Source organism: Cercospora beticola, chromosome 5 (genome assembly GCF_033473495.1).
Source record: "Cercospora beticola chromosome 5, complete sequence".
Taxonomy (NCBI): domain Eukaryota; kingdom Fungi; phylum Ascomycota; class Dothideomycetes; order Mycosphaerellales; family Mycosphaerellaceae; genus Cercospora; species Cercospora beticola.
In genome coordinates this window covers 2,241,204-2,267,212 of record NC_088939.1, presented here as the reverse complement: position 1 = coordinate 2,267,212, position 26,009 = coordinate 2,241,204, and the positions used below count along the sequence as shown (strand labels likewise).

Genomic DNA, 26,009 nt, shown 5'->3' with positions numbered 1-26,009 from the left:
GAAGGTCTGTCTTGCCGAAAAGCATCAGTAACCACCTGGCACAATGTTGGTATTTCCTCTTCGGCACCGAGGCGGACGACATGTTGCAGCAGCAGTGCATGTGAACGACAGTTCGTCCTCGTTCTCGCAGCGGCCGTTGTGCAGAAAGAAGTCGACGCCAAAATAGCATCGGCTCCCCCAGCCGAACATGGGCAGCCGCAGCCAATCAGGCGGGCAAGAGAGAAGCTGATGCTTCGGCATCCCTGGGAAATGCGACGACAGGCTTCGGACCTGAAGCACTTCCACGACATTAGGCGATGCTCTGTGCCCTGGCCAGAGAAACGTAAGAAGCTACACATCAGGCCAAGTATATATCAAATCCTCCGTCCCTTTGCATACCTGCGCCTTTTCCTGCGCTTTCTCGACTACTGCAGCAGCATAACCAACAGCTCGTAGCACCTCAGCAACAATGGGCAAGTGAGTAGACGATATAGGTCCTTGGTGGGACCATCCCCATACTGACAATTCTCAGGCCAGTACATCCAGCGGTCGTCCACTTCCCCATCGCCTTCCTCTTCACGGCCTACGCCCTCGACATCCTCCACACGTACCGCACTTCCCTCCCAGCATTCGCCCAAAATGCCCTCCTCGGCCCCAACGACATCACGCGCAGCTCCTACTATCTGCTCTCCCTGGGCCTGTTGACGGCCATTCCAGCAGTCGTCACAGGCGGCCGCGAGCTTGTCATGATGATCAGCAAGCAAGGCATGCACGAAGCAGACGGCAAGACAGTCCGAACCAAGGTCAAGGCCACAATTGCCCACGCCGTCGCCAACGACATCGTGATTGCTGTCTCCACCTACATCTGGTACAGCCGCCGCGCGCAAGTCAACGACACAATCGCCGGCAAGATTCCAGGCACCGCCGCTGCAGCATACGCCCCATCCAGCGCTTTCGTGTTCGCTGAGTTTCTCACGCTCGGCCTCCTGCTGATGGGAGCCAATATCGGTGGCACCCTGACATATAACTACGGCGTTGGCTTCTCGAGCTTGAGCGCGGGCAAGAAGGAGGGTAAGAAGTCCCAATAAGCAACATGCATACACCCATCAGCCCCGCATCTCAGCGCTGACCACATGGGACGCCTTCCAGTGAACTTGAGGTCTGGAACTTATGCGGACGATGACAAGAAGCGCATTGAGAAGGCGCATGCGGTGCATAAGAGTAAGATTGCGAATGGCGTGCAGGGAGAAAAGGGAGCTGCTTTGACGGGACAGGCGCTCGCCGGACAAGGGTCACCTTTGACTGGGTGAGCAGGCCAGGTCAGCTGGTGTCATCAGCTATAGGGCCACCTGCAATGTCTGGCTGACGAAGACTGTTGTTCTGCGGTGTGGTGTTAACACGATAGATTAGAGGAAGAGAGACCTGAAGACATGATCACGATGAACGAGCAGATATGCGTCCGAGGAACAAGTCAATGCTCACTTTATTGCCCTTGCTCTCTGCGTTATTACACTGTACATTTCATCTCTCACGAAAGCCGGCATCCAACTCTACTCGTTCTGGCACGCCCGCTACTTCAGCTGGTACCTCACGGCCGTCGACCTCGTGAAAATCACCCAGCGCTGGCTTCTCTTCACTTGGTCTTTTCGCTGCAGGCAGCTCATTCGCAGCATGACTGGACGCAAACTCTCGCGTCTTCTTCGACTTTGTTCTTCGAGCGATGAAAAACCAAATAGCCAGCGCAAGGAACACCAAACCCGCCACTCCGCCAACCGTCCCGCCTGCGATAGCTCCGGTATTCGTTGTCTCTGAACTAGAACTGGGTACGCTCGTGATGGCAATAGTGCTCGTCACACCATTCGACGTCACCAGAAGAGTTGTTAGCGCCATTTTCAATCCTCAGATCGTCTGCAACCTTACCGTGGAGAATCTCACTGGAGGCGTCGTAGTCACCGTAACCGTAGCAGCTGGCAAGTTCTCCAAACCTCCTGTCGGATCCACAGTGATGAGCTTATTGCCACTGAGTGAAGGAACCTGATCCGCTCGTAGCACAATATCCCAAGGCCCCGAGAGCGTAAAATTCCGGCTACAATCGAATGCTGCTCCGTTGCCAGATCGATCACATCCGAAAACGCCATCTCTTCCGCACACATATATCATGGTCTGGGTGAAAGGAATCGCAGACTCGCAATCTTTAGCTCCAGTGCATCGCCCATCTCTCCAGGTTTTATCGGTGCAGCCGCCTCGGTAGTAGTTACCGCCTGCGAGACAGAGGTTGTTCTGCGTGCAGAAAGTGTTCTTGTAACAGCAAGACACGGTGGTGGACCCGGTAGGGTCGCACGGCACCAAGCTATTGTCGGGCGAGCCGTTTGGCCAGTAGCATTGAGGATCTTGTGCGGAAGCGGTGGTAATGAACGATATTACAAGAAAGTATACGAGTTTCGCTTTTGATATGAACATGATGTTGCACGTTGGAAGACAGTCGACCAAATCTCCAGACCATGATTGTGGGTGTGCGATCATCCTTATACTTGCTTCGCCGTTTTAGCGAGCCCACTCGTGTGGCGCATTACATATGTTGTACGCGGGGAGTCGTGCTGTAACTGTGAGAACCGCCAATAATCTTCTTGGACACGGCGCTTAACATTCCGTAAGGATTGCATGCTTGACCGGTGAAGGATCGTGAACCCTGCTTGCTCAGCCGCTTCACTATATCGCTTCGAAAGGGGTGAAACCCGAGTTCGATATTCTATTTCGATATTAAGCAGCTCTGAAATTTGCAGAACAAGCAGAAGCATCAGACTAGGAGTTACTTCCTTCGATCGCGCCCCTGCTGCGAAACCAGTTGCCTCCAGAAGTCAGAATCGATATAATCGACTGTATATCCGCATCTGAATGCACACGGACTTTCTTTGTCAATGAGCGATCCTTCAAATGACACAGATGAGGAGTTGCTCATGTGAAGACTCATCCAATTCATCAGATGCTTCTTAAAGTCGGATGCACCTTTGATAGCTTTGTAACCACGATTTCGCAGGAAATGTCAACCTGCGAACAGGTGAGCCATGATACAGTGAGCGTCAATGTCCTACTCAAGTCAGCAGTCTCAATGATTTTCAAATTCATTTCAATGCCCAAATCTCATCCATATGGAATCCAAGGAGCTCTGTCAAGATGATTCGACAGGAGAACCGAGCAGGGACCGCCGCAGCGGTATGCTTCTAAAATTATGGTATGGTATGTGGTGTTCTCCTATCTAGTTATAGTGGCCTTGATGGCGGCCGCGGTGGTGGAGAATGGCATTTACAGCGCCTACTGTTGCTGTTGTTGTTGTTGCTGCTGCTGCTGGGGGCCATCACCTCCCCAGGCGCGCCCAATTGTCGCTTGGAGCGCGACTTTCAGGACGTGGGCGTCCTGCTCTGCCTTCTCTGCGCGAGCTTCGGCGGCGGCGGCGCGGTCGTTGGCGGCGGAGAGGTAGCCGGTGGCGACGGCGTAGATGGCCTGCTGGCCATTGTGCTCTGTTATTAGGTGGTCAGTCATTTGTTCGATCGGGGAAAATGCAATGGCTGGAGGCGTTTCCTACCTCTCGAGCGGACAGCAGTCAACTCCTCCCACAACCACTTGATCTCGCCCCGGAGGGCAACGTTCTCTTTCTCGGCCTTGTTGGCCCGGTCTCTCTGCTCGTCGTGCTCTGATCGCTGGTGTCAGCTTTGGACCGTCAAGATTGAGCTCGCGTGGCTCGAAGGGGTTGCGCTCTTACGGGCTGTGCGCTGCTCCAGCAGCGACTTCATCTGCCTGAGGAGACTGATCTTCTCCTCGTGGCTCGTCTTGTTGTCGGCCATGGTGCGTGCTTCTGTGATGTGTGTGGTGTGATGTGCGCGCTGGTCTTCAGGTCAAGTGGGTGTGTAAGCTGTCAGTGGATTTGAGTCGGCTTCAGTTTGCAGAGGCCAAAGCTTCGCGTGACGGGGGACTGAAGCTGCGTCAACGGGCAAACTTGCATTAGCATTACGGCGCGTCTTTACTACTACATTCACTGTACAGGTTCTGGCGCCCCTCCTCATCTGTCGTCAATTCTGGCCCACTTCTGTATTGCTCGTATCCTTCATATCGCATCGTTCGCCCCTTTCTTCATGGCTCGTCCTTCACTTCCTAAGTTTACAGGGCAATGACGGCCAAAAGACCGACCGCCAGAGCGAAGGCAGCTCCAGCAGACATGCGGTGGCTGTTGTTTGGCTGGCTCGTCTCTGCCGATGCGCCAGATCCGGTGTTGGAGGACGATTCGCTCTCGGCCGGGCTGCTCGATCCAGTCGCGCTGCTGTCGTCGCCAGAGCCGCTCGTGCTGCTGGGAGAGTTGCTCTCGGCCGCTTGAGTGGTCATGGATCCTTCAACGCCTGAAGCGGTCGCGATGTATCCGGCTGGAGCATCGCCGCTGCTCACATAGTACACCTCGCCGGCCAGGGTCGTCTGCTGTGCGTTCGCAACCGAGCCAGTGTACAAGTATTCTGCTCCTCCTTCATCGTAGCCGACCCAGTTGGTCTGTCCGTTGTCGAGGACTTGTCCCACCAAAGTGTACTCCACAGTGGACGTCTCGCTGCCGCTTGTCTGGACGAAGGTCTGCGTGAAGGGAACGAAAAGGCTCGCGTCGGGCGCGGCTGATACGGCGGTGCTGGACATGCTGTCGGATATCGTGGTGGTCTTGCGATACTGCTTGTGATGCGTGTTCTCTGCTGTACAGTGTGAAGTTGACGATGACGCCGCTGCAGAAGCAGCAAGGTTTGCGACAATATATACTCAACCCGTCGCGATGGGCGCGCTACCGAACCTACTCGCCTGCGTGCCAATGGCGCGGCATACGTGATCCTACGGCAATCGGCCCATCGTCTGCATCCAAATTGTCACGGCAGGGTGTCCACTTCATCTTGGAAGGTCGGGATGGAACAGTGATAGCATGCAGACAAGCGTGGAGGCCATGGTATAGCATAGCATAGCTGTATGGGATCACATGAAAAGCGAGCAGCAAGTGTCAGACGGTGAGTGAATGGTCCTTGCTCGGCCTCGGCTTGCGGCAAAACTCTCCCCGCCCAGCCGTTCATCCACGCCACGCCTGCGCTACCACATCTCTCTTACTACCAGACCTTTAGCAAACTGACTCTGTCAGGCCATGTCACTGCTGATAACTTCCAGGACAGTCCACATTCCATTGAAGAATCTGTCGTTGGCGCAAATACCCATCAGAAACTTGTCAACTGCCTCAAGCCAAGACCAGCCTGCCAGAAACGGCCTCCTACGTCAGACATCCTTAAACATGCCTCCGAAAGAGAAGCGAGCAGCAACATCGGTCAAGAGCTACTCCACAACTCCGCCCAAAGATAAGAAGACTCCAGCCATACCAAGACCCAGCTCCAGTGTTCTCCTCATCTCGCCCAACAACCAAGTGCTTCTCCTGCAACGCGTCAAGCAGTCTTCTTCGTTTCCCTCGGCTCACGTCTTTCCTGGCGGCAACGTTTCAGAGTTCCACGATGGCCGCGCACCGGAGCCAGATCACCCAGAGCGGCATAAAGACAGCGAGGTGTACCGCATGGCTGCCATTCGAGAGACATTCGAAGAGTCCGGCATCGTCTTGGCGCGAAATAACGGCTTTGGCAGATTGATTGAGGTCCCGCAAGACCAGCGGGAAGAAGGTCGGTTGCTTGTTCACGGCAGTAAAGTCCCTTTCGCAAAATGGCTATCTCAGAAGGGTGGTCGCGCAGATACTGAAGGCCTGACACCCTTCACGAGATGGGTTACGCCAACGAACGTGCCGAAAAGATTCACCACTCAGATGTACCTGTATTTCCTACCTACACTCTCTTCGACGCCTATCTCAGAAGGCTCTGGCAACCCCGACGATTCCGAAGCTGAGGTCTCTATCCCTTCGCCGACAACAGACGGCGGCAAAGAGCACACTACAGCACGATTCTTACCTGCATCAGCGTGGCTGAGACTCGCTCAAGAAGGGCGGATAATCTTGTTCCCGCCACAGTTCTTCCTCCTTCATCACGTTGCGCAGTTCCTGGACGACCTAAAATCTCCCTCAGATTATGGCTCCGTCTCACGCAAAGAAGTCCCGCGAGAAGAGTTGGAAGCGCGACGCAAGAGGCTGTTGGATTTTGCGAAGTCCGGCGACCCTTCATTTGTTGAATCGTGCATTTCTCCTACAACGATGCCTCCTCCTTACGGGAAGAAGCGTGAAGATGGACGACAGGTCCTTGCATTGAACCGCCCTGGACCCGAGCTGGAAGGCACAGATCGAAGAGGGCCTAATGATCAGTGTGTGTTGGTGGACTTCAAGAGGGAGGGGCCAAGGAGATTGGCGGTCATATCGAGAGCTGATGCGTTGGAGAGTGCTTCGAAGCTGTGAGATAGCACTGTCTGTGAAGATACGTGTACTACAAAATAGAACAATGTCCTTCCAAATTTGTGGCACACGACTACTGCCTCGAAGCAGCGAACCCTCTTGACCCAAGCGCTGCTGAAGCTGCGAGTATCTCAAATCCCCTTCCACCTCTTTCCCTCTTCATTGCAATCAATCCCCAGTATTGTCATATCCAGCACAAGTAACAACTGCGACCCTTCCGTTGTCCTCCTTACCACTGTCCACCTCTTTTTCTCAAGTCGACTCGTCGTAAGATGTGGCGGCGCGGTATTAAAGAAAATCAGGTCTCTGTCAACTTCATCAGCAGATGTTCATCCCTAAAGCATGTTATTGAGACTGCAAATGCATGGCAATCAGAAAACCTTTTTTCAACAAAAGCATTCTGTACTACATGACTGGCTTTGATTCATCATTTGGGTAGGAGTTGAGGAGGGGGCTGTACTTACCGCTGTTGAAGGATAAAGCACGATGATCTCGTTGAGTCGTGGTCGGTATCGCTGCTGCGGATGTGCAAGGACGGCTCGCATGCACGCGATTCGTCTTGTCGCATTGCTGTGAGCGCAAAAGCCTGTGCAACATTAGCTATGAGATCGATCGAAACTTCCATAATGTGCTTGTTGCAACAGTGAAAGGGGAGTCAGAAATAATATTTCTCGTCAACGCTCGGAGGGCCGATATTCAGGGCACAATTTTTGATGGATTTGTGAAATCATCTTGCTGGTAGCGAGTTGTATTGTTGAATGGACTGGGAAGAACTTACCAGATGAAAGTGATGCACCGCGTAATCCAGGTGGCTTGATGCAGATTCCTACGAGATGAGTCAATGGTGGGCTACCAAAGAGGTTGCTCGGTGATCGAGTGCAGATGCGCAGTATCAGATGGATAGAATTTGCGATAATTTGGTTGTGATCATGTTGCGGGGGCAATCACTCGAACGATATGGGTATCATCATTGGAAGTGGGGGAGGGAGAAGGGGGACTTGACTTCCCTCTGCGTGATCGACGCTCGTCTTGGCGTTGGGTATTGCATCGGGCTCGAGGGGTTGCTTTGAAGCTTCTGTGGAGTCCATCCTTCGGTGGAGAACAACGCCTCATCCTGCAAATGTGGTGCCCAGAGCGTCAGTATAAGTTCGCGACTGAAGTGCACGAGCTTAAGCGGGCCGAAGTAGAGTGTCATATATGGGAAAGGAGATCGAGTGTGTATTGAAAGGTTAATTCATCATGGCACGTCCACTCGGGTGCCACCCTTCTGGAAAGGGAGACGACCCAGTGGGTAAGCTATATGCAGTTATCGATGTAATCATGCAAAGCGTGAGGGGAGGGAGAGGATGTCCGTACTTACGGACGTTGTCGAACTTGCGTAGGCTGGTGAATATTGAGGAGATGATCTTGTGGCAAGAAGGTGGATGGTCAGCGTGTTTTCCCGAAAGCGAGTGAACAGAAAATAGACCACGCGTGAAAGTCTCCTCAGACTCATGGGCACTCTCAACACATCCACCATCTGTACGATGACGAATAACGCCAATCATCATAGAACACGGAACGGATATCCAGATTTGAACTCACCTCATTCCACTGAGATGGAGGGCTGATCTCCGTAAAGTCCTTCGGCCTTGGTGACTTCTCGGGGATTGGCTGACTAATTTTGGGCGCTATGCTCGGGAGCAGCAACGTCAAAGATTTATGCAAGATGTTAGTGTGTTGTTCGATGATCAAGAGGTGCTTTGTCAAGGCAAGTGTGAGGAACGCGCGTCAGAGCGATGGTGTGTTGTCAACAGACACTTCTGTGCATGGGTGATATGTGTTGGGTGTCATCAGGTGATGTAGTTGATGATGGGTGGCAGCAAACGTACCTCGAGACTGCTCTTCAGCTGGCATCGTCAGATTTTTGCCGAGTGCTGATGGTGCGAAATGCCTTGCCGGATTTGTTGCCAGGGGCGATGTCGTTATGACCATCAGACCTGTATTTTGCAGCGAATGTCAGCGATTGATGAAAACACCATTGAATTGAAGAGTCGAACTCACTGATGTTGCTGCCCAAGCTCATTGCTGAGGGTCTTCGAATAGGTAGTCTGTCAAGAAGCAAAAGCGCGTCAGCCAATTTCCAGCGACCAGAATCGGTTTCTGGAAAAATGCTGCGCGAACCCCGTAGGGCGGCTCATAGTTCCCTTCAGATGTGGGCAAATCCACCCAGGTAGAGTCAAGATGTCTCATACCGGGTGAATAATTTCCGGTTGAATTTAGCTCAATGTAGAATGAAGGGACTGGGGTATAGTCATCGCCGAGTGAGGCGTGCTCCAGGGAGACATAGCACTCACCGATTGTAGAACGCTGAGTGTCGCTAATGGGAGCGCCGGCGAGAAGTCGAACGAGCTCTGACACAGACTGTGAAAGTTAGTCAAGGTTCATCAATGACCATCGATCGCCGGGAGGTCTGGTGGCACGTACTTACTCGAGTGTTCAGTTGCGACCGTTGGGAAGATGGTACCAGCTCGCGCGGGATCTGTAGAGAAGATGTGTTGCCAGCCAATGTCAAGCGACTAAAGATGGATCTGGAGGTCCGCAGCGACGAAGGAGGGCTCAGACTGATCTTGATTTTGTCATTGCTCGCAAGGAGCTCCAAGTTGATGAAGTAGTGTAGTAGATCAAGGTGTGTAAGCAGTTGTTGTAATCATTGTCCATCGCAACGAGGCGTGACGGTGTCAGCAAAATGGGAGGGTGGGGACGGGCACGTACGTGGGTTGAAGTGCTGGCCTGGTTGTCGGCGACGGAAGTATCTGGAAATGAAGACCATAAATGTCAGCGAAGTCTTCACCAGTAAGGGACAGGTAATTCAGAGCAGCTGCGACGGTGGCATCGGGAATCTCGCTGCTGCGGTCAACGCCTTCCGACAAGGGCACATATTGTGAAGGCTCCCTATCTGTTGACTGAAATGTAGTGTGTAGTGTGTAGCGCGTTGTGTTCATCATTGCCAAGTCAGGCGCGTGCTGGGGAAGAACCAAGACACTCACCCATTGGAAGCCAGTGCTGTTGACGGCAACGAGCGCGGTCGGTGGAGTCAGGGGTGGCGCTTGTGCAGCGGAAGAAATGATGTGATAGAAGAGATGTGTCGAAGATGTAGTGAGGTGAAGATGATGGAAAGGGCGCAAGGGTGTTGTTGATGAGGTCGTTGTTGGTGAGTGGAAAACGCAACGGAGGGGGGAAAGATTTTAGCGCACTTTCTGATTGTTTTGATCAAAATCGTTGCCAAACGGTGGGACGTGGAGATCGTCAGGCACTAACGCGTGAGGTGCAGTTTGCCCTGAAGTGTAGCTCACAGCTCTACGAGTTGCGTTCTTCACGCGGCGATACCATGGCTCTGAATCATTAACCACGTCCTTTTATTGATGCTGCTGCAGAGATACGTTTACTGAAAGCAATCGGGCGCTCGCCGATTTCAACCGTCGTTGCTCAGCCAGGGCAAACAAGTCGGATTGACCCGCGCCTGATGGTCAGTATCGTTGAATTCATTCTGAACAACAAAGTCAAGACATTTGGTCAAGACTTCCACACCCTTCGCGACGCTGAAATTGCATCAGATCTTATCAGCATCGTCAGAGTCGTTCTGGCTGCCGGACTCCACTCTTCGATCGAGCGCTTAGAAGCCAGAACGCATACGCCGACTCTCGAGCATATAGCACGAAGTATCACGCACATGCAGCCTTTACACTCGAGCTCGATTGGTCTTTACAACTGATCCTTCATACCGCGACGCTCTTCCAACGCTGGATCCTTCGTCCACCTCCACCACCTGCCGCTCGCGCTCAGATAGGACCAGCGAAATTGACGTCAGCGCAGCTGGAACGAGCATCAGGAAGAGCTACGAAAGCACTTGGAATAAGTCGCGCACAGTATCGTTGTGTTGGTCACCTTGAAACACGCCAGGCCACAGTATCGTCGAACCACGAGGCAATGCAGCGGCAGTGGCACCCAGCTGAGGTCCTGTAATGAGCAGGACACAATGAGAAAACGGCATTCGAGGGCAGAAGTGAGTCTTACCTTGCATGAAAACACCATGAGAGGTGGCAATGGCCATCGGGGTACTCGTCTGCAGCTACGTCGGGCTGCATATCAATGCCTTCGATCATCCAACAGCCTATATGATGTCCGTTGATTCATTGCGGTTGGCCTAGGCACAAGATATGGGGTCATGAGGGCAGGGCATAAGCTGGGACGGAGAGCGTTTCTTGCTGGTGGATTGCAGGTATGCACAAAGGGTCCTGGCGCATTGTACGGATCTTTCTGGAACCATCAACTGCAGCGCATTACATAGTCTCGAGTTTCCGATTTTCTCGTTCAGGTGCTGGCGTGAACATTACGGAACTTGAGGAAAGGTCTGCCAGACATCCAGCTACAAAGCCTTGCTTAGTATCGAAACATAGCATCGAAGCATCAATGTTACTTATTCATCTCGGTCTGACTCGCAAGATGATGGTGACCAGGATGCTTCGTGTCCGCGTCGCCGATGTCGCAGTTCTCAAACGCCGCAACAAAACCACCATCGGCTTGGTACAAAGGTGACACGCGGCATGTTCATCTGGAATGTTCTGTCAGTGTTCTTGAAAGACCATCTTATCGATTGCATTCACCAGTGGTTCATGTGAAGACAGAGGTGAAGTCGGGCACCAAGACAAATCCAGCAGCGGACCGACAGACCGAGACTCCACTTGTGTTGCTTGGCCGAAGACGGCGTCGACCACGAGACCCATTCGGCCTCCGCCCTGCGTAAGCACGCCCTGTATGTTCCACCCTTGGTGGGTCGGCGATATTCGCCATTCGAGACCTTTCTGATTTGCTGTCTTCAGATGGGCTGGCGAGCAAAGGTTGCTGAAAACTCCCGCGGGCAGCAGTGGCAGATTCGCCAACAACATCATGGTTTCTGCCCAACGCCGTGAGCGGAAGCTGCCCGTTCAGCAGCTCTCAATCCTCGGTAAGTGATTCGCACAGCAATGGCAGAGGTCTTGATGGTATTTGAGGCTGCATGGCCAGGAAGTGCATGGCAAAGACAGAAGAACGCCATGATGGACGCCATAGCAGCACAGCATGCGCCGCATGTCGCACAGTCATGACAGAGGCTAACCAATTGTTCACATAGCAATATGTCGTTTCGCCGAGCCTCTTGCGTCGACTTCGCTGTATCCATACCTCCCGGAGATGGTCGAATCGTTCGGTATACCGCAAAATGAGGTTGGAAAATGGGCAGGCATATGTGCAGCGGTCTTCTCGCTCTTCCAAGCCTTGATGGGCATACCATGGGGACGCTTCTCGGATCGATACGGCCGCAAACCTGCCATCCTCCTCGGCTTGACCTCTACCATGCTTATGAGCTTGCTTTGGGGATTCAGTAAGAGCTTGCCGTTGGCAATTGTAGCAAGAGCATTGCAAGGAGCCGGCAATGGCAACGTGGGCATAATCAGGACAACTGTGGCCGAAATGGTGCCTTTCAAAGAGCTGCAGCCGAGGGCATTCAGTCTGATGCCTTTGGTATGGAACATAGGTAAGCACAATATGGACAATAGACAATGCGCGTTGCAACGCATGCTGACACCTCTGCTAGGCAGCATCTTTGGCCCAACAGTTGGAGGCTCGCTCGCAAATCCACTGAATGTCAAGCCTGGCGAGAAGGTAGGAAGTGCGAATCTCTTTGCGCAATTTCCCTATCTACTTCCCAACCTGGTCAGCGCGACATTCTTTGCCATATCGATAGCAACAGGCATTCTTTTTCTCGAAGAAACACTGGAGACGGCGAAAGGCAGGCGGGACTACGGCTTGATTCTGGGAAAGAAACTATCGAAAGCTGTGAAATATTACGTCTTCAAGCTTGAGGAAATCCTGCACATTCGGACCAAACCTGATCAATCACACACAAACGACGAGACTGATCCACTGTTGAAACGTCCTACGTCTTCAGATGACTCTGAGGCAAATGTCGCCTTCGAAAGCAAACCTCGCATTGCTCCGCCATCCTGGCGAGAGGTTCTCAATCGCCAAGCAGTGATCAACTTAGTGGTCTATACGCTACTTGCTATGCACGCTATGGCTTTTGACCAGCTTCTGCCAGTGTTCCTACAGCATGACCCGATTGACGCCCCACACGGCACGCCATACGAAGCACCGCTAAAGTTTGCTGGTGGCTTCGGCCTCAATCATTTTCAAATTGGTCTGCTGTCTACAGGCTACGGCATCTTCGGCCTGCCAGTGCAGTTCCTCGTCTTCCCGCCCCTGGCCAGGAAGTATGGTGTGCTGTTCTGGTTGAAAGTGGTGTCGATCGTGTTCATTTTCGTCTACCTCGCCACCCCCTTCGCGGTAAGCAAGCAGTCCAGTGCAACGATCGTGTGCTTCATTTTGCGCAGAATACTGACCAGCGCTTGCCGCTTCTAGGCGCTACTCCCGACTACGCGTACCCGAGTGTCTGCGATGTTCCTGATCATGCTCGTCAAATGCCTCTGTGGAATATTTGCGTTTCCATGCTCCACGATCATGCTCACGAACTCAGCCTCCAGTCTCCGTACACTCGGCACGCTCAACGGTATCGCGACCAGTGTTTCTGCTATTGGCCGAGCTGCAGGACCTGCTATAGGTGGAGCTGTGTTCAGCATTGGTGTCAAGAAAGGCTATGTCATTGCACCATGGTGGTTACAGGCTGCCATTGCGGCAGTAGGAGCAATTCCCATCTGGTGGCTGGTCGAAGGCGAAGGCTTCGGCGGAGATGACGAAGTATCAGACGAAGAGGAAGAGGAAGAGGAGCAAGAGGCACTGCTGGCAGCCGCTGCAGAAGGTGGAGCTGAAGCGCAAGGCAAGGTTCCAGCCACAAACGGAGCTTCGAAGCAGAATGCTGTGCAAGAAGACGACGAGGCAGAGCGGTCATATGGTGGTCTAGCGCCTCTGACACGAACGAGCACGACTGCTTCAGCTGCATTGATGAGCGATGGCGAGGACGACGACCAGGCAAGCAGGCGAGGCTCCGAGACTGGAAATCTGGGTCGAACGAAGAGCAGGCGAACATCAGTGACCGAAAGGTCTGAAGGTGCTTCTGCTCCTGCTTTGAGCAGAAGAAACTCAAGAAGAGTGATGAGAAAGATCTCTATCCCGATTGGCATGGGGAATGAGCCCATCTCCCGGAGATACAGCAGCAATCTGGTAAGTCATCTGCACCAATCTTCGACATATTGGAACATTCTGACCTCTTTTTCAGGGACAGAGCTTTGGTTCGGCTGGTGGCAATTGATGCCTTGACGGCAAAGATTGTCTTGCAGCGCCCATTTACAAGGTTGCGCTCAGAAAACTTGCGAAGTCCTTGGACACGTAATCGAGACATTACAGGCCAGGCTAATGGGACATGTCGCGCTGCATATCATCTGGGGCTTTCCAGTCTCTTGATCAGCTGTGTCATAGCTGCCCTTGTCGTTCCAGGACTACAGCTGAGAAACGCGCTGCTCTCGGCGTGGACTGTACCAAGCCGGCAAAGAGTGCCGCTGACACCGCGATCGGAGCTTCGCTGCATATTCATATACCACGGCCGCGCTTTGCGCGCAACGTTGATACCAGAACCTTGAGCTGTACCACACCTGCATAGACGCAGCTCATATGCAGATGACTTACAGCGATGATGCCGTACATCTTCAACTCTTTTTCAGCATTGTGCTTTCTTTGCTCAGATACAGGGGTCAGTTATCTGGAACAATCGTGCGGCTGAAAGGTTCAGAGCCCTAAAGCGTTGGCAGACGTACCATTAGACGATGTGTTGGTCGAAGTGAGGATAACTTCGAACACCAGGAGAATGAACTTGCGACCAACGTCCAGCATGGCAGCAGCTAGTCACCATCAACGACTTGGCATTTTCTCAAGACCCTAGCAGCGCCAATCTCACCATTTGAAGAAGCATCGCACCACCGTAGCCAAGCAGCCGCACTTCACTCCTTAGCTAGTGCTTACATGACAGCACGTCGATCATCAGGAACAGCGCTCGGCGCTCGAGCCCCGGCAGCGATCCCGCATACGAACTCGCGCTACCGTCCCAGAGGAGCAACAAGCTCAATCACCCAAATTCAACGTCAAGGTGAAGATGATTGCTACACGAACACGTGGTAATGACGATGTGTTGGGTTTGCACAACGTGGTAAGCGGACAGGCCATCGTCACGATGCCCTCACGTTTCATCCCGGCGAGGGCTGCAGTGATTCGAAGCAAGAGGGGGCCAGAAGTGATCAAGGCTACGCCAGGGTATTGGCTGTGTTCACGAGTACATCTCCAGGAACAGTCTGCTTACAGGCAACAGCAGGTGCCTGTTGTCGGAACTATGCAAAACTTTCTTGCAAGAGCGGCCGCTTCTGGACCTCTGCTTCGGAAGTCAAAGATGCCGTGGCTCACGGTGTTCGAAAGATGCGGTGGCGCAAATGCGTTAAAGACTTCACGCGGATGTGCTGCTTCAAGTGCTACGGTACTGAAGACTATTTTGAATGGATGCTGCTACGCAGAGCTGCGAGTGAAGTGGCATTCTTGAGCGGGTGTTGCCATTGGCGCATCGCTGGCGCCCCAAGCAACGGTGCCGAAGTAAAGTTGCCGGAGAAGCGCTCGAATTCCAATTTTGTACAGCACGCAAGCAACTTGGCGATAAAACTCCCGACAAGCACGATGACATTGACGCTCGTGAAACGCATCCATGTCCGGTCCGCGGTGAGATTCCGTTCTCACGTACAGCTACCAATGAGCCGAAGAAGGACAGCGCAGACACCTTATCATCTGCTATGCTGTCTTACTCATCACTGGCATAGGGCTGAAAACTTCGACATGTTGTGGTTTGAGACACTCGAATCCCACTTCCGATCCATTCCAGACAAAGCACAAACGCTCGGATGGTGTCTTCGGCTCGGATAACAGCATCGGCAAACACTCGAATCGACTCCTTTTCTCTCTTCCTCGTGCAGCTGCCATTGTTGCTACGCGAGTCAAGCGGTCCGTTTTGTTGGTTGGCCTGTGTCGCAGGGAAGATCCTTGAGGATGTGAAGATTGACAGGCCGACACGGGGCTGATCCATGTCAATTCCCCATGATCCCCAGATCTAAGTTTATGATTTGCAGCACATCCCATGAGGCGGACTACTCGGATTAGTCGTTTTGGCCTGGTTCAAGCCCTCTTGTCGAACAACGTTCTGTCTCGCAAAGCTGGCTGAGGCCGGTCTACCGGCAAGAACCGTGATGAAGGAGCATGCATATACGAGAAGTTGTCCCGTGCTTCCTCCGGGCATCTCTCTCATCTCCCAATTGATATTATCAGTGGATGGAGCCTGTTCGTGTCGTCAATCACATTCGCAGCATGCCAAAGAATATGGAGGACAAACTGCTTTCCAAGAACGACCCGTATGGATCGGCTGCTACCATCATCCGACACAATGAGCACAAAGGTCTGGGCGACGATGAGCTTCCCGACTACCATGATAAAGAAGTGAAGAGAATCCTGAGAAAGGTCGATTATCGACTGCCGACGTTGCTTGCTGTGCTTTACTTGCTGTCATTCCTGGATCGCTCCAACAGTATGCTCTGCAGAAGTGCCTTGCTCTTGAGCTGGTTGCTGATCGGACCACAGTTGGCAATGCCAAAATCGCCGGCATGACCAAGACATTGCATATGACGGGACACGACTACAATATCGCGCTTACAGTCTTCTTCTTCCCTTACGCATTCGGCATGATACCGTCGAACATGATTATCAAGAAGGTGAAACCCTCGCTCTGGATGTCGTTCTTGATGATTTGCTGGGGTACTGCGATGATGTGCCATGGTTGGGTACAGACAAAAGGAGAGCTTATGGCAGCGAGAGCAGTCATGGGACTGTTCGAATCAGGCTTCATGCCTGCGGCACAATTCTTGTGTACGCTGTGGTACTGCAGGTTCGAATATCAGTTCAGAGGTGGGTCACATTTGCTTGTTTCAGCCCGAGTCAAGGTCTGACTTTCTGGCAGTGGCATTGTTCTGGTGCTCAGCAACATTGGCTGGCGCCTTCTCCGGTCTCCTGGCATATGGATTGGAGAAGATCGACGCCGGCGGTTATGAAGGCTGGAGATGGATGTGAGTATCCCAGATCTGTTGATTGATGGACCACAAAGCTGACTGCCTGACCAGCTTCCTCATTGAAGGCGCTGCAACGATCGTGGTCGGATTCTGCAGCTACTTCCTCCTGCCAAACTCTCCTGAGACCTGCAAGTTCCTGACGCCAGACGAGAAAGTGATTCTCCGCCGTCGCCTGGACCAGGATGCGGGTACCAAAGAAGGCCATGTGATCAACAATGGAGAGCGCTTCGACATGAAATACCTGGTCAAGACATTGACCGACTGGAGGATCTTGATTGCTGGAGTTATCGTCTGCGGACAGTCGATTCCATTCTACGCCTTCAGCTTTTTCTGCCCAACGATCATCAAGGAGCTCGGCTACGAGACATGGCAGGCTCAACTCCTCACAGTGCCAATTTATCTGCTGGCATGCGTCGCCACTCTGGTTCTCGCCATCTATGCGGACTCTCGCCAGACTCGATGGAAGTTCATCGTTTATCCTTATGCCACTGCAGCTGTCGGTTTCGTTGCTCTTCTATGCATCCCCCACCCCAAGCTTCCTGGACTGACTTATGGTTTCTTGTATCTCATTCCGCTCGGCCGTAAGTATTTTAGCCATCCTCCCGACTCTTCCTTGCTGATTGTGAACAGTTTCTTGCGGCCTGAACGCGCAAATCGCATGGCTTGCAAACAACCTTGCGCCATCGTGGCGAAGAGCCATTGGCCTGGCCGGCATGTGCGCGCTGGCTAATCTTGGTGGTTCGATTGGTGCCAACATCTATCTCGAGAAAGAGGCGCCCAGGTACCCATTGGGTTTCGGCTTCAGTCTTGGTGTGCTTGTGAGCGGTATTATCGCGGCGTTGCTCAACAGACACATACTGTTGAAGATCAATGCAGCGCGCGACAAGATCCCGTTATCGTCGATTCGCATTCAATACACGGAGCAGCAGTTGCTGGAGCTGGGTGATCTTAGTCCTTTGTATCGATATGTGGTCTGATATGTCTAGAATGTCTGTGATAGATCTTCAAATGGAGTTTCCGGTGGTTCCAGACGCGCTGCGGAATTGAAGCCCCCAAACAGCATTGCTGTTTTCGATATGCCCCTCAGATTTCCCGCTACCGCTGTGGTTACCAATCTCAAAGCTCTGGTTGTCCCAAACTCTCGCTGGCAGCTCCTTCCGCTTGTGTTTGGCGAACAATTGAATCTGCTATCTGAATTCACTGTCCCCACCTTGTGGATGCAACATTGGTGGACGGAAACTGCAGCAGGCGGCGCGCCTGCGGGAGGGAGTGGCCATAAGACCGTTGATGCCTTCGCGCGCACAGGAAGAGGTAGATCGACCCCGTAGATTGCGGCAGCAGAACGGAGACTTTCGCGCATTCAGGAGCGACCGTCGATCCCGGCAAAATTATGCCCTTGCCGCACTGCGGATCGCCACAGTAACTGAGTCCAGCAGAGGGCATGTGGCTCAAGTGCGCCGCACTGTAGCTGAGATCGAACATCGGTCGACATTCCAAAGAAGAAACTTTATGAGCCTTATTGTTGTGTTCGTCTCTTTTCCCGCCTCTTGCTCTTTGTCCTTCCTCCTCTTGCAGCTACGGAAGCTTGATTCTCAGGATCCACTCCTAGCGTTCGGCGCGAAGGGTCTTCGTTGGTGGTGCTAGGCGGTTTGAATCGCATCGGATGGCTGCAGCGGTTTTGTGACGGTCGGAAGGGGGTCAGAGACTTGATGCAGAGCGGCATGTCAGTGAAAGTTACGACGTCTGCGCGAATTGAGGAATCGAAGGTGGCTCATGGAAGACAGCGATTCGTTGGACTTTTGTGTTGGCGGTGCGGCTCGTACGTGGTTGTTGCTGTGTTTCGCTGAGCGACCAAGGATGGAGGACACTTGAAGTATGGAGCATCGGCGAAAGATTGTTCGGTGCGTTTTCTGAGCTCGCTATACGTATCTCTCAAGCTCCAACAAATGAATGGGACATCTGGCGGTCAACATGGGCTTACTTGCTTTTGAAATGGTTTTGGGTGCACCCCGTGCACTGTCTTTCCCGTGTGCATTACGACATGCAGATGGCGTTCTGACGGCTACCGCGGTGGAGTCTTCTACTCGTATGCGCAGAAATGCTTCCCTGCGCAACATGCCATAAGCCTGTTCGCGCGAACAGGGCAAGACCTCCCTGAGCCAGAATATAAGCAGTGCTTCACCGTTAAAATTTCCAAAATGAATGTGTGCAGCAACTGCGCGAGGCGGAACATTATGTAGTTGGCAAAGGGCGTGGTGCAAAAAAGCTGCTGTGTATCAGGGGTTCGAACCTTGGCCCTCAGTCGTTACTCTTGCGGGCACTCCACGCAACGAAGCAGCAAAAAAAATGATAGTCTTGCATTTTGAAGACTTTGATTGTTGCGTTGTGAACAATTTGATGTGCAGATTTAAATCCAATGCCTTAGGGCGCTTGATTTGTTACAATTTTGATTGACTAGTTCGATGATGTTAGCGGGTGCTCTTTCGATACGACGATGCCTGCTTATTGCAGCAGGCGGGCGACAGCTCAGGCGGTTTCCTCCGACCAAGCGCTCTAACTAGCTAAAGCTATATGACCTATAGACCTATCTACATTGTCAACGATTGAGGACCGAAATATATACCTCATTTCTCAATGCCGTCATCGCACGCAAGTTGTCCTGTTGGCACCACTGGCCAGCGAGCAGCCATTCTCCTGATGTGTATTCGCGTTCTCACTGACTGCTTTACTGTGCAGATCGCCATTCTCGGCGCATCTCCGTTCCAGCACACCTGCGCATCTTCTTGCAACTTCTATAGCCCCTACGCAACGCCTACAGGTGTCATGAAGCCGCAATGCACACCTACATGAGCTGGTACGAAGTCGTTCCGACGACCAGTGCACCACAGCTGGGCCATCACCGGTCACTCAGGTTGCGCCTAACATCGATTCGGTGGGGGGTCTCTTGCTGTGACAGCCTAGTTACAATACAGCAGGCTGGAGACACCGCAGACTGTGGGTTGATTCTAATATCGACCAGCACATGAACTGCTTGGAGATGTTACATGCCGATGCTCTGTCTTCGGACATGGCTTCAGAAGCATTCGAACAATGTTGTCACAAGCAAGCAAAAGGAGACCGCAAGGGAAATATGGCAACACGACGACAATTTTTTTTGGAAGAATTACGAATTCAGTGAACTAGTTCCAGCGGTGACGCGAAGGCCTTCTGGCAAACCCCTTAAACGCCCATTGACTCCTGGCACCACGCTCGATCGCATCGTCAAACACTGCAGCGCAGAGCGCGGGCGGATTCTCAGCCCTCGTGCAAGTGTGTTCCCCTGTCCCCACGACTCCTGCTACTGCGGCCCCTCGCGCACGCTCTCGAGGCTCTGGTCGCAGTCCGGCATGTCGTAGTTCTCGTGGGCTATACAGTGGTCAGCAATGGCTCAGAGTGATACATTAAGCGACGCGCACAGTAGGAAGAGAATGACTTACGCTTGCCCAATCCTGCCAATCTCGGATCTGGGCGACTCTTTGGGCCCTCTTTCAACTCCTTGATCTTCTGCTTGGCCGCCTTCGCTTTCTCTGGGATGGTGTGGTAGAAGAAGTTGAAGCTGCCGGTGAGCTTGTCGAGCAAGTCGCCTTTACGGCCCATCTCCTTTGGAGTGAGTGGAGCGTTAACTTTCTCGTCGACTTTCTTGTTGGCGGTGTTGCTGTTCGAAGCCATTGAGGAAAGTGACGCGAGTGCGGCTGTGATGGTGGGTTTTCAATCGAACTCGATGGGTCGGCGAGCGCTACTTCTGTGCTTGTTGGCGCGGTCGATGCGTATGGTGCGGAAGGTGAATTGTGTGTCGGCGAGTGATGCGATGAGAAGTTGTTGTGACTCGTCCAAGCGACAGACACGAGTGTGGGACCCACAGCGCGCGTTGCAGGGATGTTTCCCACGAAGTGAAGCTCGAAGTTTGAGACTCGCGCTTCGCCACTGGGAGCGCAGCCGCACTTTCGACTGACAGACATCGTCATGAAGAGCATTGGATTTGATGAAGACAACGGGAGCAAGAATCTGACGGCACGTGCAAGACCCAGAACGAATCTGGTTGACGAAAAGGTCGGCGCAGATCCCGAATCGATATTTCGCAACAACAAGCCGAGTGCACAACCGCCCACGACACCGCACCATAGCTTCGAGAGAAAGGCGTCAATAAGTCTATCCCAGCGAGAAGGAGCAACACGCTACATAATCCATCGACGAGCGCGTCAAGCGACGACGTGATCAATTCCTCAGCCTTCATTCGGGGCGTCAGCAACATCACCGTCAGCTTAATGGAAGAAAGAAGCTGCAGCTTTAGATAACCCGCGTGTAGTACTCGTTCTGCCATAGCATGGGATGGATTGCGGTCAACTCTTCGCCTCAGACACCGTCGCCATACTCGACCCCAGGCCTATCCGCCGGTCCCATCGCCAAAGTGTTCCAGCGTCATCGAGATTCGCTGGGCAGAACGGTCCCATGAATACAATATCGCCATCATATCTGCACTGGCAGAGGCCACATCTTCCGGGGAACGACTATACATGGGGGCTCACGGCCAGCCACAAGGATTGCGCGAGACGTCGAAGCTTGTTTACCGGCAGCATAAATGTCCATCGTCAGCGGTGATGAGCGGAAACACAGATAGACTGGAGCATGACCAGGCTAGTAGAGCTTCGAGCAGTGAGGGGCTGGCAACGAAGAAGCGGGAGATCAATACCGGCTTTGGCGTGAAGAGATGGGTTGAAGCAAGCAGAGACCTAGGGGCAACGACGGATGCTCAATGTGAGCACGCCGATGACAACGAGCGCAGAGCTGCTACGAGCTTTCAAGTGGCTTCTATGAGACGGTACTTGGTGGAACAGCTCGTGGAGCACAACTCAATGAAGCCGACGGCTGCGGCGGGCAGAGATTTGCACGGCAAAAGGGGCAGTCATGCTGTAGTCAGGTACATGTGTAGTCATATTGATATTGAATGATTTGTGCTGCTTTGGACGGTCGTGAGCATTGCTGTGACGGTTCAAATATGATTGAGCAGATGGCACCCGGCGGAAAAGCTGGACAGGCAGGCCAGCTCGCACGCTCAGTGCAACAAAAATCGAAGTCGCAGTCCGCCCGGTTCTTCGCTGCCACAGTGGCTCCGTCATCGTGGGCTTCACGTCGATTCGTCTTCAATGCAGGTGTTCCTACCGGTGCTGATCACACGTGAGCTCGTCGCGGTCATGCAATTGACGCATTAACGGCGCTAGATCCAGCTCTTGCCAAGTGCACTGCAGGCTGTTCCATCCTCATTGAGAAGCCAGAGGGAATGAGCACATCGCGACGTGGCCGTCAAGTCTTGAGCTCTCATAGTCACGGTCGCGTAGCAGTGGAGGACGCGTTGAGTCACAACATCGCTGACAGCACCAACAACAACATCAGGACGGGCAGCAAGCACGAAACAAGTGACGGTGAATCTCTTCTCCAAGACCTCGTCAATGCGAGAACATGATGAAAAGAATGGTGAAACTGAAAAGATTGGTGAGCCGAAGCTCAAAGATTGCCAAAAATTCCCAGCCGATCCGAAGACCAACTGGAGGGTCATTTGCTGTAAACAATAAAAACAGTTTACAACTAGCAAAAACGCAATCTTGGACAAGTCCTCACTGATGTGCGTAATGCCCTTGCTAAAGGAAGGTCAGTCAGGATGTATGAAAGAGTGGAGTGGGTAGAGGCGACTTACCACTCGGATGAGAAAGAAAGAGAAAAAGTTTTGGAAGGGCGGGGGAAGAGGAGGGTTCTTATAGTGCTAGCGCGGCGACTGACTCAGGCGCTAATCAACGCAAGCACTCACGAATCAACACAGGCAGCAGGCAGCAAGTGTGATCTGACGTATGCTGCAGGGGTTCTCGTACGACGGCAGTGATGGGAGATCCCACCGTTGCGAGGGTGGGTGGCGGAGCAACAGTGTGGATAGAGCTGTGGCTTGCGTGCTTGCTACGAGGCGTTTTTAAGGGTCCTAGGGACAGTATCACGGTCTTGTGGCTCGATCGGATGAAGCGATGGAGTGCACTGTTTTGCTAAGAAGGCAGCATGTGGCGCTGACGGGCATCAATGTCTCAACCTAGTGGTCGAATAGTTGGAAACAGTGATTTGCAGCACTGCAGAGGGTTCCGGTTCATTGTCGCCTTGGGGTTGTGGCATCGAGACCGTCAGCAGTTGCGTGCACGGGACATTTGCTCGGGCGTGGCAGACACAAGTTTGACAGCGCTGCCGGGGACGTTGATGCTCGATGACTGGACGGCGTACATAGATGTCAGAGTGATCAGTTCACTGTTATTGTGAGAAGCAGGTTACCGCACATTGTCTGTGGAACATTGTGGAGAGCATTTTGCCGTTGTGACGAGCCCCACAGCGGGCAACGCGCTCGCGATTGTAGCACTTATCCTCTCGAGAACGCGCACCAACTCAGCAACATCTACACATAGCCTTCGACTACACTGCTCCCCCTTTGCAAGCCGGTACTTCAGCATACAGCATTGACTAAGAGTACACCCGCGAGAAGAGCTCTTACCGCGGAGGGGCAATCGCAGCATCTGATCGACCTCCAATTCCAGCTGTTCTAGGAGCCAGCGAGCGCAGCCGTTCGTCCAGCATATTGAACAAGACGCATCAGGAATACGCCAAAGACCGCGCGCGATCGACGCTTTCTTCCCTCGAGCAAACCAAAGTCTTCATTCAAAGCCTCCGTTGACTCCACCAAAGACGCTCGCTTCGTGCTCTTTTCACAACTCAGCGCCTGACCTCGACAGTGTAGCGTCCAATCGAGAACACGAACCTGGAACCATGTCATCCCACGGAGAAGCACCCAAACACTCGCCTGCAAAGCTACCTACCCATGGCACGAAACGCCGAGGCGAGAATCTCGATCAACAGTATGTTACCTACGTGCAGGGGGAGTCGAAAAACATCGAGACGATACAGACAAAGATGGAGAGAATCAGGGAAGATCAAGCTCTGGGTTTGCACTTCCACCACAACCAGGCGCAGATACAACATGGTGGCAGACTGCAAGAGCGCGACGGGTCGTGGGGTCAAGCAACAATGGGACAGCAGTTGACGGAGAGTAAGAGCGAGAACAAAGACAAAGATGGCGATGGGGATAGCAAGATGGGGGACGACACAACGTGAGACTGAGGGTCTCCGGGGCGAGCGAAAAGAGCGGGCCGTCAGATGTGTCGATCTGCCGGGCGGTTGGGTCAGACAACGGTGGACACAGACAACATTGAATACTGAGTCGATTCAGCGAGTATTCGGGCCTTGCGCATCGATGTGCCTGGAGGAGGATACGCAGATGGCAACGCAAGGAAACGTGACAGCAGATTGCAAAAAGACAGGCCATACATCCGAGGAGCTCGAAGGCGACAGTCTCCGGGAGACAAATAGTCGTAGGAATGCTCCCTGGCAATCTCGTGTAGCTCAACTTGTCATTGTCCCATCCTATAGCACTGTCCTCTGTAGATGGTCAACTATCGACGATGCTCAGCAACTGTGACCGATATGGGTTTGACATGCATGGGCAGTGCTGATATTCGTGACATCAAGATATCAGACAACGGCACTGTCCAAACTGATGCCGGACCCGAGTAATCAGATACAACAATGCCATGCGACTGATCTTCGTGGCAGCTGCAGACTAGCAGGAGAACGATGCGAAGTGCTAGTGATTGCACAGTGGAAGCACGCTGGCATGAGACAAAATAGTATACGCATAAAGGCGCTCGATGACTGAAGATACGGACTGCGAGCCAGGAGCAGAATATATGTATGGCGACACACTCTCGCCGTTGGGACTTTGCAAGTGAAGCAGATGTTGTCGGAGGAAAGTTGGGGCGGACTTCGGCCCGCGCCGAAGCTAGTTTGCGACTGAGTCCGAAGCTTTCACATGCAGACTCACTTTTTGAGCTTTGCACGCACAGAAATGCCCATGACTCCACGATAACACCGCCGCTCGCTCGTGCACGCCGCACATCCACGAATAACACTCCTATCGCCATGGCTGACAAGAAAGATGAGCGCTCGCCAGTGGCGATCGCCTCGGACGAGCTGTACAAGACGGTGATGGAGAACTCGAAGGACGAAAAAGGCGGCTTCACGCTCACCTTTTCGCAAGAGCAGCTGCTGGAGATTGCACCGGCTTCGGTGACGGAGAAGAAGGATTTGCTGCCCATCATCAAGTACCTGACCGGGCAGCATCTCTTCCGCACGCTCAAGACCGAAAAGGGCCTCGGCTGGTCCATCCGTCCTCGCGAGGCGGCAAAGGCGATCAAGGCTCTGGACAAGGACGAGAAGATGATCTACGAAATCATCGAGGCTAGTCACACGACGGGAATATGGAGCAAGCAGATCAAAGCCAAGATGGGCGGTCTGGCTCAGCCCATCGTGGCCAAACTTATCAAGAACTTGGAATCGGCGCGTCTGATCAAGAGTGTGAAGAGTATCAAGGCTCCGGCGCAGAGAGTCTATATGCTGTACCACCTGGTACCGAGTGAGGACGTCACGGGCAATTCCTTCTTCGACGCAGGAGATCTGGACGAGTCATTCCGAGACGAACTGCTAAATCTGATCATCTTCTGGATCAAAGCTAACAGCTGGGCTGAAGCGGAAAAGAAGCGGCACCGCAAGGACAAGTCGAAGAAGGATGCCGCGTCCAAGGAGGATGCCATCATGATCGACGACGGGACCGAAGGCACTGGCCAGAAGAGGAAGCGACCCGCGAACGACATTGAGGATCTCTCAGTCAAGCCTCGACACTACCAGCGCACGCACACTTTCGATCCTGAGACAGACTTCACGCAGCTCGCACATCGTGCTGGTGTTCACCACTACCCGACAGCTGAAGACATCCATCAGTTTATCATCTCTTCGGACGCCATCAAGGCAACAAAATCTGCTTCTCTGACTGTACAAGAAGTGCAAGGATGTCTTGATGTGCTCATCTGGGATGATAAGCTGGAGAAGCTGTGGAACAGTGACGATGGCAATTGGGGCTACCGAACAAAGAGAGGTGTGACTTTCCGCCAGCCTGGACAGGCGTTCGACATCGAGGAGCAAGCGGAGGGCACAGGTCTGACTCAGGCGCCTTGTGGGAGATGCCCGGTATTTGATGTCTGTAAGGAGGGCGGACCCATCAACCCACAGACCTGTGTCTACTTCAATCGCTGGCTGAATGCGTGATCCAGCACGGTGCTGTGTGTCGTGCAGAGGCTGCTATCGCACAGCACGCCAGCATCCTGCTTGAACCGGGCGACGATGCTTTCGGGCGGGCTATCCCATGGGTGATGAGGCGTGCTCTTTGACTGAATTTTAGCGATGGCGTTGGCGGTATACTGGATCATTACCAGAGGGTAGCATGGAATGGCGTTTGCATCTCAGCCCAAGTAGCTTGAAGCTGATCAGAAGATACCCACAATCAGATGGCATTACTCTCCTATTCTGCTTCCGTGCTCCAAGTTCCT

At 53.0% G+C, this 26,009-nt stretch overlaps 11 protein-coding genes across 11 annotated transcripts; 6 read left to right on the top strand and 5 right to left on the bottom strand.

Moving 5' to 3' along the window:
• Window positions 1-448: 448 nt before the first annotated feature.
• Window positions 449-1,289, top strand: RHO25_008138 (uncharacterized protein; the record flags this gene model as incomplete). Its single annotated transcript, XM_023600282.2, has 3 exons — window positions 449-456; window positions 512-1,050; window positions 1,129-1,289. 3 exons carry the CDS (start codon window positions 449-451, stop codon window positions 1,287-1,289), a joined length of 708 nt encoding a protein of 235 aa, XP_023449016.1.
• Window positions 1,290-1,878: 589 nt separating this feature from the next.
• Window positions 1,879-2,439, bottom strand: RHO25_008137 (uncharacterized protein; the record flags this gene model as incomplete). The annotated part of the gene is made up of 1 exon (XM_023600281.2): window positions 1,879-2,439. One exon carries the CDS (start codon window positions 2,437-2,439, stop codon window positions 1,879-1,881), a length of 561 nt encoding a protein of 186 aa, XP_023449015.1.
• Window positions 2,440-3,291: 852 nt separating this feature from the next.
• RHO25_008136 (uncharacterized protein) lies at window positions 3,292-3,821 on the bottom strand (the record flags this gene model as incomplete). Its single annotated transcript, XM_023600280.1, has 3 exons — window positions 3,292-3,497; window positions 3,563-3,670; window positions 3,740-3,821. The coding sequence occupies 3 exons, from the start codon at window positions 3,819-3,821 to the stop codon at window positions 3,292-3,294; spliced, it is 396 nt and encodes a 131-aa protein (XP_023449014.1).
• Window positions 3,822-4,134: 313 nt separating this feature from the next.
• On the bottom strand, window positions 4,135-4,653 carry RHO25_008135 (uncharacterized protein; the record flags this gene model as incomplete). The annotated part of the gene is made up of 1 exon (XM_023600279.2): window positions 4,135-4,653. The coding sequence occupies one exon, from the start codon at window positions 4,651-4,653 to the stop codon at window positions 4,135-4,137; it is 519 nt and encodes a 172-aa protein (XP_023449013.1).
• Window positions 4,654-5,284: 631 nt separating this feature from the next.
• Window positions 5,285-6,379, top strand: RHO25_008134 (uncharacterized protein; the record flags this gene model as incomplete). Its single annotated transcript, XM_023600278.2, has 1 exon — window positions 5,285-6,379. One exon carries the CDS (start codon window positions 5,285-5,287, stop codon window positions 6,377-6,379), a length of 1,095 nt encoding a protein of 364 aa, XP_023448923.2.
• A 1,882-nt stretch (window positions 6,380-8,261) lies between these two features.
• RHO25_008133 (uncharacterized protein) lies at window positions 8,262-9,363 on the bottom strand (the record flags this gene model as incomplete). The annotated part of the gene is made up of 5 exons (XM_065603033.1): window positions 8,262-8,355; window positions 8,420-8,466; window positions 8,540-8,779; window positions 8,847-8,946; window positions 9,131-9,363. The coding sequence occupies 5 exons, from the start codon at window positions 9,361-9,363 to the stop codon at window positions 8,262-8,264; spliced, it is 714 nt and encodes a 237-aa protein (XP_065459105.1).
• A 1,942-nt stretch (window positions 9,364-11,305) lies between these two features.
• RHO25_008132 (uncharacterized protein) lies at window positions 11,306-13,661 on the top strand (the record flags this gene model as incomplete). Its single annotated transcript, XM_023600276.2, has 5 exons — window positions 11,306-11,363; window positions 11,529-11,930; window positions 11,991-12,739; window positions 12,815-13,573; window positions 13,629-13,661. 5 exons carry the CDS (start codon window positions 11,306-11,308, stop codon window positions 13,659-13,661), a joined length of 2,001 nt encoding a protein of 666 aa, XP_023449011.1.
• A 2,051-nt stretch (window positions 13,662-15,712) lies between these two features.
• On the top strand, window positions 15,713-17,480 carry RHO25_008131 (uncharacterized protein; the record flags this gene model as incomplete). The annotated part of the gene is made up of 5 exons (XM_023600274.2): window positions 15,713-15,965; window positions 16,019-16,342; window positions 16,395-16,500; window positions 16,555-17,084; window positions 17,134-17,480. 5 exons carry the CDS (start codon window positions 15,713-15,715, stop codon window positions 17,478-17,480), a joined length of 1,560 nt encoding a protein of 519 aa, XP_023449006.1.
• Window positions 17,481-19,840: 2,360 nt separating this feature from the next.
• RHO25_008130 (uncharacterized protein) lies at window positions 19,841-20,211 on the bottom strand (the record flags this gene model as incomplete). The annotated part of the gene is made up of 2 exons (XM_023600273.1): window positions 19,841-19,908; window positions 19,980-20,211. 2 exons carry the CDS (start codon window positions 20,209-20,211, stop codon window positions 19,841-19,843), a joined length of 300 nt encoding a protein of 99 aa, XP_023449004.1.
• A 3,126-nt stretch (window positions 20,212-23,337) lies between these two features.
• Window positions 23,338-23,682, top strand: RHO25_008129 (uncharacterized protein; the record flags this gene model as incomplete). The annotated part of the gene is made up of 1 exon (XM_065603032.1): window positions 23,338-23,682. One exon carries the CDS (start codon window positions 23,338-23,340, stop codon window positions 23,680-23,682), a length of 345 nt encoding a protein of 114 aa, XP_065459104.1.
• An 864-nt stretch (window positions 23,683-24,546) lies between these two features.
• Window positions 24,547-25,728, top strand: RHO25_008128 (uncharacterized protein; the record flags this gene model as incomplete). Its single annotated transcript, XM_023600272.2, has 1 exon — window positions 24,547-25,728. The coding sequence occupies one exon, from the start codon at window positions 24,547-24,549 to the stop codon at window positions 25,726-25,728; it is 1,182 nt and encodes a 393-aa protein (XP_023449252.1).
• Window positions 25,729-26,009: the final 281 nt, after the last annotated feature.